This window comes from Taeniopygia guttata, chromosome 26, assembly GCF_048771995.1.
Source record: "Taeniopygia guttata chromosome 26, bTaeGut7.mat, whole genome shotgun sequence".
Lineage (NCBI taxonomy): Eukaryota > Metazoa > Chordata > Aves > Passeriformes > Estrildidae > Taeniopygia > Taeniopygia guttata.
In genome coordinates, this window is record NC_133051.1 from 3082628 (window position 1) to 3098433 (window position 15806).

General features: G+C 52.4%; 1 protein-coding gene across 2 annotated transcripts in view; it reads left to right on the forward strand.

The window, feature by feature from the left end:
- The first annotated feature begins 599 nt into the window (after positions 1-599).
- TMCC2 (transmembrane and coiled-coil domain family 2) overlaps positions 600-15806 on the forward strand; it is a 33489-nt gene continuing 18282 nt past the window's right edge. The window contains exons 1-2 of one of the 2 annotated variants that reach the window (XM_030291859.4): positions 600-865; positions 13046-13579. In XM_030291859.4, coding sequence (XP_030147719.1) covers positions 701-865; positions 13046-13579 — 699 coding nt within the window. In that variant the 5' untranslated portion in view covers positions 600-700. The remainder of the gene's footprint in view (positions 866-13045; positions 13580-15806) is intronic. The other variant, XM_041721314.2, reaches the window with a different exon arrangement.

Consider the following 15806-nt stretch of genomic DNA (forward strand, 5'->3'; position numbering starts at 1 on the left):
CATGCTGGGAGATGTAGTTTATTCACGCTAGAAATGGAGTTTATTTTCCCCGGCCAGCGGAGGGACGCCGGGAGTTGTAGTCTGCTGTGCCGCAGAGCCTCATGGAATTTGTAGTCTCACCAAGCGCGGCCGCCGACCTCTCCCCGCGGCCTCTGCGCACCCCCGCGGGCGACGAGCAAAAATCCTCCAAAAAGAGAGAGCGACCACAAAATGACGAATTTAAACAGGGGGAGCAAAAGGCGGAGCTCAGGCGCCGCCGGCCGCTCCCCCACCCCGCGCTGCGCGGAGCGGCTCGGCAGGAGGCGGCGCGCCCGTCTCCAGCTCCGCTCCGCCTCCGCGAATCACCAGCGGCGGCCCCGCCTTCCGCGCGCGCTCATTGGTTAATTCCTCCCTCCCGCACCGCCCACTGATCACCCTCCTCCAATCACCGCTCGGTGCCCCTCCTCCTTCTCTCCGCCATTGGCCGGCGGCGCTGTCCGTCAGGCGGCGGCGGCGGCGATGCCGGTGGCGGCGGCGGGCGCGGAGCCGCCGCGGCGCGGAGCCGCCGCCCGGCCCGGGCTCGGCGGGGCGGGCGGGCCGGGGCCGCGCAGCCCGCGGGCCCCGCAGCGGCCGCCGGGGCGCCGCCCGCCGCCGCCGCCGCCGCCGGTGCGGCCGTAGGCGCCTCCCCCGCCCGGCGCTCCGCGGGCGCGGCGCTCCCGGGATGAAGCGGTGCCGCTCGGACGAGCTGCAGCAGCCCGAGGACGATCCCGGCGCCGCGGGGGAGTCGCCCGGTCACGGCGTGATGGAGGGCAAGGCCGGCGAGGCGGCGGCGGCCCCCGAGGCGGGCGCTGTCCCGCCGCCGCGCTCCAAGCCCCCCGACCTGAAGGTGAGAGTCCCGGTGGGACACGGGGGACGGGAAAATCCCATGGGATCGGCGGGGGGTTCTTCCCGGTAGGGAGAGCCCAGCGGGGTCACCGGAGCGATGGAGCTCGCGGGTGGCAGCATCGCCATCCCCTCGGTCCCACAGGTGTGACCTTGGAGGATCCTGGCGAGGGGCGCTCCGGGATTGGGATAATCCCGGGAATAGGGAGAGGAGACCCCCGGGAACCGGGTGCTCCTGGATCGGGGTGCTGCTATCAACAGAGATCCTGCTGGGATTGGGATGCTGCTGAGATGGGGACGGTCCTGTTAGCGGGATCCGACTGGATGGGGATGCTCCAGGGATGGAGACACTCCTGGGATGGGGGATCGCTGGAATCCGATCCTCCCGGGATGCGGCTGCTCCTGCGGTGGGCACGGGGGTGGTGCTGGGATCAGGCCGGTGCCAGGATGGGGCTGGTCCTGCAGTGGGGACACTGCTGGGATTGGGATTCTGCTGGGATGAAGAAACGCCAGTGGGAACAGAGCGCTGCGGGCTGCCCCTCTGCAGAGGGGCTGCGCAGATCCCGGGAAATCCCTGCCGGGAGATGCTCCGGGAGGATCCGGGGGAGATGGTCCTGGAGGATTTCGGGGAGATCCAGGAGGATCGGGAGGAGAGGATCGGGAGGAGAGGATCCGGGGGAGATGCTCCGGGAGGATTTCGTGGAGATGGTCCAGGAGGATCCAGGGGAAATGCTCCGGGAGGATCCAGGAGGATTGGGGGGGATGATCCGGGGGAAATGCTCTGGGAGGATTTCGGGGGGAAGTGCTCCAGGAGGATCCAGGAGGACTGGGGGGGAATGATGCTCCGGGAGGATCCGGGGGAGATGCCCCGGGAGGATTTCGGGGAGATGCTCCAGGAGGATGCTCCGGGAGGATCCAGGAGGATGCAGGGCTGCGGCACCGGGGAGTGACGGTGTGGAAATGGCCCCGAGGCTGCTCCTGCCGGGCCTCGGGGGCCGCTGGATGAGGAAAACAAACCCGGGGCACTGCAGCGCTGCGGGAGGCACAGAGCCCATCCCGGAGCGGGGGGATCCGGCCTGAAATCCAGCACACAATTCCCTTGGCTTTGGCAAAGCAGCAGCTCCGACCCCCCGGCAGCTCAACAGGGTTTTTATGGATGAATTCCCAGCGTGGAATTTGGGGTGTGCAGGCGTGGGAATGCCGTGGGCAGAGTGGGATCACTCTGTGGTGGCACGAGCGCTTTCAAAAAGCCCTGAGAAAAGTGGGAAATGTCCCTGCTGGGCCCTGGGATGCAGGATGGAGCCCTCGGGGTGGCAGCCCTGGTGGTGGCACCGCTGTGGTCAAGGTCACGAGGAAGGGACAGCACTGCCAGGCTCTGCCATCCCCTCCAGAACGATGCCAGGAGATCAAATCCCTGCTCCCAGGGGAAAACTCTGCTGCTTGGAGCAGGAGGAGCCCCGTGGAGGTGACACAAATGGGGCCTTCCCTTGGTGGCCCAGCAGCTCCTGAAGCTGTTTGGCTTTGCTGCCCCAAAAACAGCTGGAGGAGGCAGGGCCAGGCACATCTGTGGGATGGGAGGGTGGCACGGGGTATCCCAGAGCAGTTGTGGATCCCTGGCAGTGCCCAAGGCCAGGCTGGACAGGGTTTGGAGCAGCCTGGGACAGTGGCAGCTGTCCCTGCCCACCCCTACAGAGGGTGGGACTGGATGAGGTTTAAATTCCCTTCCCAGCCAAACCATTCCACGATTTTCTGATTCCATAATTCCACGATCCATGAGGATGTGGAGCTCAGGGCCATGCCTGGGACGTCCAAGGTGCTGTTTCCCACCCATCCTTTCTCTTCTGGGGCTCAGAAGGGGCTGGATGTTGGCCAAAAGGAGCTGCAGCTTGCCCTGGCTGTGCCCACCACCCCAAACATTCCAGGGCTGGCACATCCCAGCAGGAGCTGGCGCTCCACAGCCTCATCCAGCAGCAGCATCCGAGGCCAAACAAACCCCATTGATTTTATTGACTGCCTGTGCTCCCTTCCTGCAGGTTTGCTGCCAGTGCTCACCTTTAATGCGTTTGGGGCTCAGCAATTAATTAAAATAAATCCTCAAACTGGGCAGGAGGCAGGGGAAGCTGGGGCTGGCTGCTGCCCGCAGCTGCCACGGCCACCACCAGTTAATAAACTCATAATTAATTAATTAATCGGAGTTTTCCTGCCTCAAACCCCCTCTGGAGCTGCTGGTGGGGTGGGTTCAGGCTGGTCTTGCTGGCCCTGCTCCAAATCCAGAATCCTGTCCCCGTGAATGTTTAAGGATCAGAGATTCCCGTCCCCATGGACATTTAAGGATCACAGATTCCTGTCCCCATGTGTGATGATCACAGATTCCTGTCCCCATGGATGGGGAAGGATCAGAGGTTCCTGTCCCTGTGGATGATGAAGGATCAGTGATTCCTGTTCCTGTCCTGTCCCCATGGACATTTAAGGATCAGAGATTCCTGTCCCTGTGGATAGGAAGGGTCAGAGATTCCTGTCCCCGTAGATGAGGAAGGATCAGAGATTCCCATCCCCATGGACATTTAAGTATCACAGATTCCTGTCCCTGTGGATGGGGAGGGATCAGAGATTCCTGTCCCTGTGGATAGGAAGGGTCACAGATTCCTGTCCCTGTCCTGTCTCTGTGGATGGGGAAGGATCAGAGGTACCTGTCCCTGTCCTGTCCCTGTGGATAATGAAGGATCACAGATTCCTGTCCCTGTCCTGTCCCCATGGATATTTAAGGATCAGAGATTCCTGTCCCTCTCCTGTCCCCATGGATATTTAAGGATCAGAGATTCCTGTCCCTGTGGATAGGAAGGGTCAGAGATTCCTGTCCCTGTCCTGTCCCTGTGGATGGGGAAGGATCACTGATTCCTGTCCCCATGGATGGGGAAGGATCAGAGATTCCTGTCCCTGTCCTGTCCCCATGGACATTTAAGGATCAGAGGTTCCTGTCCCTGTGGATGGGGAAGGATCAGAGATTCCTGTCACCATGGACAATGAGGGATCACAAATTCCAGTCCCTGTGGATAGGAAGGGTCAGAGATTCCTGTCCCTGTCCTGTCACTGTGGATGAGGAAGGATCAGAGATTCCTGTCCCTGTGGATGATGAAGGGTCACGGATTCCTGTCCCCATGGATGGAGAAGGATCAGAGGTACCTGTCCCTGTCCTGTCCCCGTGGATGATGAAGGATCAGATTCCTGTTCCTGTCCTGTCCCCATGGACATTTAAGGATCAGAGATTCCCATCCCCATGGATGATGAGGGATCAAAGATTCCAATCCCTGTGGATGATGAAGGATCAGATTCCTGTCCCTGTCTTGTCCCTGTGGATAATGAAGGATCACAGATTTCTGTCCCCATGGATGGGGAAGGATCAGAGATTCCTGTCACCATAGACAATGAGGGATCACAAATTCCAGTCCCTGTGGATGGGGAAGGATCAGAGATTCCCATCCCCATGGATATTTAAGGATCAGAGATTCCCATCCCCATGGATATTTAAGGATCAGAGATTCCTGTCCCTGTGGATGATGAAGGATCAGAGATTCCTGTCCCTGTGGATAGGAAGGGTCAGAGATTCCTGTCCCTGTCCTGTGCCCGTGGATGGGGAAGGATCAGAGGTACCTGTCCCTGTCCTGTCCCCGTGGATGATGAAGGATCACAGGTTCCTGTCCTGTCCCCATGGATGGGGAAGGATCACAGATTCCTGTCCCCGTGGATGGGGAAGGATCAGAGATTCCCATCCCCATGGACATTTAAGGATCACAGATTCCTGTCCCCATGGGTGATGATCACAGATTCCAGTCCCTGTGGATAGGAAGGGTCAGAGATTCCTGTCCCTGTCCTGTCCCCGTGGATGGGGAAGGATCAGAGATTCCCATCCCCATGGACATTTAAGGATCAGAGATTCCTGTCCCTGTGGATGGGGAAGGATCAGAGATTCCTGTCCTTGTGGATAGGAAGGGTCAGAGATTCCTGTCCCTGTCCTGTCCCAATGGATGGGGAAGGATCACAGATTCCTGTCCCTGTCCTGTCCCCATGGATGAGGAAGGGTCAGAGATTCCCATCCTCACGGACATTTAAGGGTCAGAGATTCCTGTCCCTGTCCTTTCTCTGTGGATGGGGAAGGATCAGAGATTCCCATCCCCATAGACATTTAAGGATCAGAGATTCCTGTCCCTGTGGATGAGGAAGGATCAGAGATTCCTATCCCTGTCCTATCCCCATGGATGATGAAGGATCAGAGTAAACTCTTTGCTGCCAGCTGAGATGGATTTGAGGTGGCACCTGGATCCTGCCTGGTGTCACCTCCAGCCCTGGCTCCGGCGGATCCGTGGCTGCTCTCCCTTCCCAGCCCTGGCTCCGGTGCCGCCTTAGGGAAAAGAGGGATAAAATAAGTCCTGGCAAGGAGCAGAGCTGCTGTGTGACAGCTGTGCTCAGAACCCGTTGGTGGCAGGGATTTCTGGAGGAGCGATGGGATCCTTCCAAAGCCCTGCATCCAAAACTGCTGCTTCTCCTGAGCCAAGGGTTTTCCCTGGGTTTCTGTTTTCCCTGGGTTTCTGTTTTCCCTGGCTCTGTTTTCCCTGGATCTCTGTTTTTCCTGGATGTGTTTTCTCTGGCTCTCTGTTTTCCCTGGATTTCTGGTTTCCCTGGATGTCTTTTCCCTGGATTTCTGGTTTCTCTGGATCTCTTTTCCCTGTCTTTCCCTTTTCCCTGGATGTGTTTTCCCTGGATTTCTGGTTTCCCCAGCTCTCTGTTTTCCCTGGCTCTGTTTTTCCTGGGTCTCTGTTTTCCCTGGATGTGTTTTCCCTGGATTTCTGTTTTCCCTGGATTTCTGTTTTCCCTGGTTGTGCTTTCCCTGGCTCTCCTTTTTCCCTGACTGTCCCTTTTTCCTGTGTGTGTTTTCTCTGGATCTCCCTTTTCCCTGCATTTCTGTTTTCACTGCTCTCCCTTTTCCCTGGATTTGTGTTTTCCCTGTCTCTCCCTTTTCCCTGGCTCACTTTTTCCCTGGATTTCTGTTTTCCCTGCCCCGCTCCAGCCCCAGGGCAAAACGCTTCCCTGAGGAGGGGGAGGTGAAGGACACGGGAAGGTCCCACACAGGACAGGGCAGAGCATTATCCTCCAATCCATCACATTATTTTTTGTGTTTATGTGTTATTTTATGTTATTTATATACTATTTTATATATTATTTCTATATTATTTTATGTATTATTTCTATATTATTTTATGCATTATATATCATTTTATGTATTGTATATTATTTAATATATTATTTCTATATTATTTTCTATTTTATTTTAATATATATCATCATATATTATTTTATATTCTCTATTATATATATTTATTTATATATTATAATATTTTTATATCATTATATATTATTTTACATATTAGTATATATTATTTTTATATATCATATTATTTTTATATATCATATTATTTTTAAATATCACTATGTATTATTTTACATAGTAGTAACATATTATTTTATATATCATATCTAATTTTACATATTATTATATAATTTTCATATACCATATCTAATTTTACGTATTCTTTTACATATTATTTTATATACAGTTATATATTATTTTACATATTAGTATGTATTATTTTTATATATAATTATATATCATTTTATATATCATTATACATTATTTTATACATTATCAGCACCAATCCTAGAACACACAGGGATCTGCACTCCCTGGCAATTCCCAGACAATTCCCACCTCTGGGCAGTGAATTCCATTATCCCAAAGCATTCCTACACCTGGGCAGTGAATTCCCAGAACATTCCCACACCTGAGCAGTGAATTCCCTGTTATTCCTCACCCCTGGGTAGTGAATTCCATTATTCCCAGAGCATTCCCACCCCTGGGCAGTGAATTCCCTGTTATTCCCAGAGCATTCCCTCACCTGGGCAGAGCATTCCCTGCTATTCCCTCACCTGGACAGTGAATTCTGTTATTCCCAGAGCATTCCCACCCCTGGGCAGAGCATTCCCTGCTATTCCCAGGCCCGTGCAGTGAATTGTGTTATTCCCAGAGCATTCCCAGACCTGTGCAGTGAATTGTGTTATTCCCAGAGCATTCCTGGGCAGAGCATTCCACGCTGGGTTATTCCCGGAGCATTCCCACCCCTGGGCAGAGCATTCCACGCTGGGTTATTCCCGGAGCATTCCCGCTGTCGCTGTCACTCGGGGCTGGCCCTGCCCCACATGAGTCACGTTTGTCACATGCGGCTGTGGGGGAGTGCTGGATTTGCCACTTGGGAACATCCAGACCTTTTCCTTGCGGGAGGAGCGGGAGCTTGGGATGCTCTGGAGAAGGGGCTGGGCTGGTTGTCACCCCTTGGGGACAAGTCTGACCCCGTCCCCAGGGGTGGCAGGAGCCTCTGGGTCCTTCCCAAGGGGAATCAGCTGGAAAAGCAGCAGCAGCAGGAATGGGAACCCCACACGGGGATGAGCGGGATCTGCTGGGATCCTGCTGCTGTTCCGGGCTGTGGCTTTCCCCGTGCCCTAAAATCTGGAATGGGATGGGGTGGGATGGGATGAGACTTCCCCTGTGCCCTGAAATATGGGATGGAAAGGGGTGGGAAGGGATGAGACTTTCCTCCATGTCCCAAAATTTGGAATAGGATGGGTGGGAAGGGATGAGACTTTCCTCCATGTCCCAAAATTTGGAATGGGATGGGTGGGGAAGGGATGAGACTTAAAATACGGAATGGGATGGGGTGGGAAGGGATGAGACTTAAAATCTGGAATGGAAAGGGGTGGGAAGGGATGAGACTTTCACCTGTGCCCTAAAATCAGGAATGGGATGGGGTGGGAAGGGACGAGACTTTCCTCCATGTCCCAAAATTTGGAATGGGATGGGTGGGAAGGGATGAGACATAAAATCTGGGATAGGGTGGGGTGGGAAGAGATGAGACCTCTCTCTGTGCCCTAAAATCTGGAATGGAAAAGGGTGGGAAGGGATGAGACTTTCACCTGTGCCCTAAAATCTGGAATGGGATGGGGTGGGAAGGGATGAAACTTCCCTCCATGTCCCAAAATTTGGAATGGGATGGGGTGGGAAGGGATGAGACTTTCACCTGTGCCCTGAAATCTGGAATGGGATGGATGGGAAGGGATGAGACTTCCCCTGTGCCTTAAAATATTCAATGGGATGGGGTGGGATGGGACTTAAAATATGGGATAGGGTGGGGTGGGAAGGGATGAGACCTCTCCCTGTGCCCTAAAATCTGGAATGGGATAGGGTGGGAAAGGATGAGACTTTCCTCTATGTCCCAAAATTTGGAATGGGATGGGGTGGGAAGGGATGAGACTTTCACCTGTGCCCTGAAATCTGGAATGGGATGGGGTGGGAAGGGACGAGACTTCCCCTGTGCCTTAAAATATTCAATGGGATGGGGTGGGAAGGGATGAGACTTTCCTCCATGTCCCAAAATTTGGAATGGGATGGGGTGGGAAGGGATGAGACTTAAAATCTGGGATAAGGTGGGGTAGGAACGGATGAGATTTCCCCTTGTGCCTTAAAATATTCAATGGGATGGGGTGGGAAGGGATGAGACTTAAAATGTGGAGCTGGGATGGGGTGGGAAAGGATGAGACTTTCCCCTGTGCCCTAAAATCCGGAATGGGAAGGAGTGGGAAGGAATGAGACTTCCCCCTATGTTTGTGCAAATGTTCCAAAGAGCTGCAGAGCCTTGGCTGGAGCCTCTGGGCAGACTGGGGCCGAATAAATAATGAATAATCCTAACAACTGAGCAGGATTTCACAGCTTGGGGCCGTGCTGGGAGGTCGTGGCAACCAGATCCTCTCCTCGTGTGTCCGTCTGCAAGCCCAGGAAGGGGTTTGGGTGTCGGGGAGTGGTTCAGGGAGGAGCTGGCAGGTTTCAGGCTGGGTGCCAGCAGCAGGAAAACCACCCTGGAGAGCCTGGCACGGCAGGGCAAGGGCAGCACGGGGTGGTGCCAAAGAGTCCAAGGCAAAAGTGTCATCCACGCCCCAGTTTTCCTCTAAGAGATGCTGGTTTGGGCTAAAATAGGATTTTTTTTTTAGCTCTTCTCAGTGCACTGGGGCTTTGAAGTTCATAAAACAAGTCCCCACCGCCCAGCAGCAAAGCCTGGCTGTGCTGATGTGAAAATCAGAAGAAATAAAGACATTTTTGGATTCACCCCGGTGTTTTACAGCTGTCCACGCTGAGGAATTAATCTGTGTGGTTAGTAAGCAATGGCTGTTCCAAAATAGCCTCTGCTCTGAGGCACGAGCAGCTCTGTGCCAGGAAAATGCCTCCCTCTGCTTTGGAAGTGCAGGAATATCCTGGGAAAACATGAGAAACCAGCAGCACGGGACTTGTTTGTGCCCACCACTCACAGCTCGTGGAAGCAGACAAACCCAGAGCTGGAATTCTGGGCAGTGAATTCTGTTATTCCCACACAATTCCCACACCTGGGCGGTGAATTCCCTGCTATTCCCACAAAAAAAAAAAAAAAAAAAAAAAAAAAAAAAAAAAAGAAGCTGTGCTTTTCCAGCCTGGAAAAGCACAACTGCCATCCCTCTCTGCTTCCCTCGTTTTTTCTCCCATGCAAAATTTGCTTTTTTTCCATGCAGATCCCGTGCCTGCCCAGCCCATGAAAGGCTCTTTCAGGAAAAACTTGGAAAGGGCCTGAGGGGGGTTTGTTTGAAAAGGTGAATTTCGCTCAGTTGGAACTGTTGGACCATTTTGGCTCCCAAAATCTTTCCTTCCAGCTCCACTTTGGAGTTTGTTTTCCTCTCCCTCGGGGAAGGGAGTTGGCTGTTCCTTTTCACTTGGACCTTGTGCAGCTCTGGCCGTGCCCTCCATGGGAGGAATCTGGGGGTTTGGAGCTCTTACCTCTCCAGTGCTGCCTCTGTTTCCATAGAGACTCTATAAATAGAATAAAATTTAAATTGTTATTTCCTCAAGAAGCGGTTCGGCACTGGGAATTGATTATATATTTCCTAGAAGGAGCCTCAGAGGAGGGAGATTTGCGTTGGGAATGGCTCGGGGAGGGATGAAAAGCTTTGCCTGCAGAGTTTGGGGACACGGGGTCCCTTTGCTGATTCTTGTCAGTGTTCCGGGGTGGTGAAATTTGGATTTGTCTGGGGTTTTTAGGGGAAGGAGCCTGTTCTGTACGGCCCTGGGGACAGTCCCTGCTGCAGGATCAGGGCTGGGGAACCCTGGCCAGATTCCAGTGGAACTCAGGATTTCCAGTGGAACCCCGAATTTCTGTGGGACCCCAAATTTCCAGTGGGGCCCCGAATTTCCAGTGGGACCCCGGATTTCCAATGTCTGCAAGGAACCCTGGCCAGGTTCCAATGGAACCCTGGATTTCCAGTGGAACCCCAAATTTCCAGTGGAGCCGTGGATTTCCAGTGGCTGCAGGGAACACTGGCCAGGTTCTGGTGGAACTCAGGATTTCCAGTGGAACCCCAAATTTCCAGTGACTCAAGGAACCCTGGCCTCAAATCTGGGTGATCTGGTGGAACCCCAAATTTCCAGTGGAACCCCGAATTTCCAGTGGAACCCCGGATTTCCAGTGTCTGCAAGGAACCCTGGCCAGGTTCCAATGGAACTCAGGATTTCCAGTGGAATCCTGAATTTCCAGTGACTCAAGGAACCCTGGCCTCAAATCTGGGTGTTCTGGTGGGACCCCAAATTTGCAGTGGAACCCCGAATTTCCAGTGGCTGCAGGGAACACTGGCCAGGTTCCGGTGGAATCCCGAATTTCCAGTGGAACCCCAAATTTCCAGTGGCTGCAAGGAACCCTGGCCAGATTCCAATGGAAACCTGGATTTCCAGTGGAATCCTGGATTTCCAGTGGAACCCCGAATTTCCACTGGCTGCAAGGAACCCTGGACTCAAATATGGGTGATCTGGTGGAACCCCAAATTTCCAGTGGAACCCCAAATTTCCAGTGGAACCTCAAATTTCCAGTGGCTGCAAGGAACCCTGGCCAGATTCCAATGGAACTCAGGATTTCCAGTGGAACCCCAAATTTCCAGTGACTCAAGGAATCCTGGCCTCAAATCTGGGTGATCTGGTGGAACCCCAAATTTCCAGTGGAACCCTGGCTTTCCCCGGCCTCAAATCTGGGTGTTCCAATGGAATCCTGGATTTCCCGTGGCTGCAGGGAAGAATCCTGGCCGGGTTCCAGTGGAACCCCGGATTTCCAGAACCCTGGCCAGGCTGCCCTGGCCATAATCACGAGCATCCATATTCATGATTTCCACCATCCATATTCATGATTTCCCCATGGCCAGCTGCCACCCCAATTCCAGGGATTGTTTCCTGGGAATGTGGGATGCAGCCCCCGGAAAGGGAGAGCTGGGAATCCTCAGGGCAGCCAGTGTCCCCATCTCCTGCTGGAAAGCAGTGCCTGCCCAGTTTGTATTTATGCGTTGTTTTATATTATTTGTATATATTGTTATAAATAGTTTAATATATTATTATATCTTATCTATTTTGTATATTATTTTATTTTTATATATATTATTTTATATGTTATATATTATTACATATTATCCATTTTATATATTATTATATATTATCCATTCCCACAATTAATTAACAGCACCCATTCCCTCAATTAATTAACAAACAGTACCCATTCCCTCAATGAATTAATGGCGCCCGTTCCCTCAATTAACAAACAGCACCTATTCCCTCAATTAACAGCACCCATTCCCTCCATTAATTAGCAGCACCCATTCCCTCAATTAATTAACAGAGCCCATTCCCTTCATTAGCAGCACCCATTCCCTCAATTAATTAGCAGCACCCATTCCCTCAATTAATAAACAGCGTCCATTCCCTAAATTAACAGCACCCATTCCCTCGATTAATTAACAGCACCTATTCCTTCAATTATCAGCGCTCAATCTCTCAATTAATTACAGCGCCCATTCCCTCAATTAATTAACAGTGTCCATTTCCTAAATTAATAAACAGTGCCCATTCCCTCAATTAACAGCGCCCATTCCCTCAATTCATTAACAGCGCCCATTCCCTTGATGATTTAGCAGCACCCATTCCCCTTGATTAGCAGCGCCAGTTCCCTCAATTAAGAGCGCCCATTCCCTAAATTAACAAACAGTGCCCATTCCCTCAATTAACAGCATCCATTCCCTCGATGATTTAGCAGCACCCATTCCCCTGATTAGCAGTGCCCATTCCCTCAATTAACAGCGCCCATTCTCCTGATGATTTAGCAGCACCCATTTCCTCGATTAACAGCGCCCATTCCCTCAATTAATAGCACCCATTCCCACGATTAACAGCACCCATTCCCTAAATTAACAGTGTCCATTCCCTCAATTAACAGCACCCATTCTCTCGATTATTTAGCAGCACCCATTCCCTTGATGATTTAGCAGCACCCATTCCCCCTGATTAGCAGTGCCCATTCCCTCAATTAACAGCGCCCATTCTCCTGATGATTTAGCAGCACCCATTCCCTCAATTAACAGCACCCATTCCCTCGATTAACAGCGCCCATTCCCTAAATTAACAAACAGTGTCCATTCCCTCAATTAACGGCACCCATTCTCTCGATTATTTAGCAGCACCCATTCCCTCAATTAACAGCGCCCATTCCCTAAATTAACAAACAGTGTCCATCCCCTCAATTAATGGCACCCATTCTCTCGATTATTTAGCAGCACCCATTCCCTTGATGATTTAGCAGCACCCATTCCCCTTGATTAGCAGTGCCTGTTCCCTCAATTAACAATGCCCATCCCTCAATTCATTAACTGCGCCCATTCCCCTCAATTAACAGCGCCCATTCTCTTGATGATTTAGCAGCACCCATTCCCCTTGATTTAGCAGCACCCATTCCCTCAATTAACAGGGCCCATACCCTCAATTAACAGCGCCCATTCCCTCAATTAACAGCGCCCATTCCCTAAATTAACAGTGTCCATTCCCTCAATTAACGGCACCCATTCTCTCGATTATTTAGCAGCACCCATTCCCCTGACTCAATTCATTAACTGCGCCCATTCTTTTGCTGATTTTGCAGCACCCATTCCCCTCAATTAAGTGCCCATTCCCTAAATTAACAGGGCCCGTTCCCTCAATTAACAGCGCCAATCCCTCCATCAATTAACACCCTTCCCTTCCCCGCAGAAGATCCAGCAGCTCTCCGAGGGCTCCATGTTCAGCCACGGCCTGAAGCACCTTTTCCACAGCCGCCGGCGCTCGCGGGAGCGGGACCAGCAGAGCTCGCAGGACTCGGGGCCCGCGGGGCCGGCGACACCCGCCACACCCTCGTGGCCACACGGCGCCTCAGACCACGAGTCCCCGGACGAGAAGGAGCGCTCGCCGGAGATGCACCGCGTGTCCTACGCCGTGTCCCTGCACGACCTCCCCGCCCGGCCCACCGCCTTCAACCGCGTGCTGCAGCAGATCCGCTCGCGGCCCTCCATCAAGCGCGGCGCCAGCCTGCACGGTGCCGGCCGCCGCGCCAAGAGCGGCTCGCTGGAGCCCCAAAAAGGCAGCCCCCACCTGGGCCGCAGAGCCCCCCAGGACAGCGGCCTCACGGCCATCCTGCACCAGCACCAGGGCAGGCCCAGGTCCTCGTCCACCACGGACACGGCCGTGCTGCTGGCCGAGAGCGGCGCCGGCTACCTGCTGGCCGAGGATGGCGAGGGGCTGGATAAGGTAGGGATGGAGAGCACTTGTGGGGTGTTCTGGGGGAAGGGAAGGGTCTGGAGGGGTTTTGGGGCGCTGCACGAGTCGCTGGTGGGGTGAAGGGAGTGGGGTTGGGCTTTGGTTCTGCAGTGATGAGGTATGGGGTCGTCACCTTAATCTGTGCCTCGGAAGGTTGAGGTTGGACACCAGCAGGAATTTCCTCATGGAAAGGGTTGGAAGGGGCTGCCAGGAGGGTTTGGAGTGCCCGTCCCTGGAGATGGCACTGAGTGCTCATGGTGGGGATCGGGCACAGATTGGATTCGATGATCCCACAGGGATTTTCCAGCTTCAAGAATCCCACAGTTCTAAGTTCTGCATCCCTTCCCCAGCTGCACCTGCTGGGCCATTCCCACCCTCACTGGTGGGGCCAGGACAGGGTAAGGGGACATCACTTTCATCTGTGCCTTGGGAGGCTCAGGTTGGACATCAGCAGGAATTTCCTCATGGAAAGGGTTGGAAGGGGCTGCCAGGGGGGTTTGGAGTGCCCATCCCTGCAGGTGGCACCTGGAGGTGGCACTCAGGGTGGGCATTGGGCACAGCCTGAACTCAATGATCCCACATGGATTTTCCAGCCTCAATAATTCCATGATTCTGGGCTCTGCATCCCTTCCCCAGCTGCACTTTCTGGGCCATTCCCACCCTCACTGGTGGGGCCAGGACAGGGTAAGGGGACATCACCTTAATCTGTGCCTCAGGAGGTTCAGGTTGGACACCAGCAGGAATTTCCTCATGGAAAGGGTTGGAAGGGGCTGCCAGGGGGGTTTGGAGTGCCCGTCCCTGGAGGTGGCACCTGGAGGTGGCACTGAGTGCCCCATTCCAGAGTGGGATTTGAGGGATTAAAAAGACCCTGGCCTGTTCCCTTGGATGGAGGGATCCAAAGGCACCTCCGGGCTCAGCCAGGCAGCTGGGATTTGGTTTATGATGGGCAGGATGGTGTTTCCGTCTAGTGTTTAGTGCCATTAATTATGCACCAGCCCAATTAGCACGCGCTGAGTTCAGGGACAGGCCTGAGAGGTGCTCTGGGAGCCGGGGGGATTTTCCCTGTTGGCTTTTCCCCTTGACCTTCAGAGTCTGGGGGGTTGCACACCCTGAAGTGGCTCTCAGGGAAATGAGGTTCCTTCTTTTTGTGGTTTTACTTCAATCCTGCTTCCTGTGTTATCACTTCAATCCTGCTTTCTGTGTTTTTACTTCAATCTTTCTTTTTTGTGCTTTTACTTCAATCTTTCTTTTTGTGTTTTTACTTCAATCTTTCTTTTTGTGTTTTTACTTCAATACTTCTTTCTTAGTTTTTATTTCAATCCTGCTTTCTGTGTTTTTACTTCAATCCTGCTTTCTGTGTTTTTACTTCAATCTTTCTTTTTGTGTTTTTACTTCAATCATTCTTTTTGTGTTTTTACTTCAATCTTTCTTTTTGTGTTTTTACTTCAAGCCTTCTTTCTGTGTTTTTACTTCAATACTTCTTTCTTAGTTTTTATTTCAATCCTGCTTTCTGTGTTTTTACTTCAATCTTTCTTTTTCTTTTTCCTTCCATCCTGCTTTTTGTGTTTTTACTTCAGTCCTTCTTTCTATGTTTTTCCTTCAATCCTTCTTTCTATGTTTTTGATTCAACCCTTCTTTCTGTGTTTTTACTTCCATCCTGCTTGTGTTTTTATTTCAACCCTTCTTTCTGTGTTTTTCCTTCAACCCTTCTGTCTGTGTTTTTAATTCACTGAGAGCCGCAGCAGTGAATTGGAAAAGCTCAGCATGGGGAGATGGCTGTGCAGGCTCAGACAGGGACAGGGAACATGGTCCCAAGGATAAAAATGTCACCGTGCCAGCAGCTTTCCGAGGAGCTGCAGAGAATCTCCTCTCCCCAAATCAGGACACCCCAATCCTTCCCTGGCAACCCCCGCTCCTCCCTGCTGGAATTTCCCGCCTGGACCAAGTGATGAGGAGCATCAGGTTGTTCATTTCAGCATCTGCAGCCGAAATTTCTCCCTCGTGGCTTCCTCTGGGGCACGGCCTGTGTCAAGGATCCCAATCCTGCTGGGATTGTGGCCAAAACCTCGACCCCACTGGGACAGAAGCACCCAGGGCAGATCCCTGTCCACTCCCACAGAGCGGGGATCAATAATTAACTGCATATGACACAAAGAGTAATAAGAAGAGAGACAACACCTTTGTGAGGCAGTGGAAAAATAACTTATTTAGAGAAACA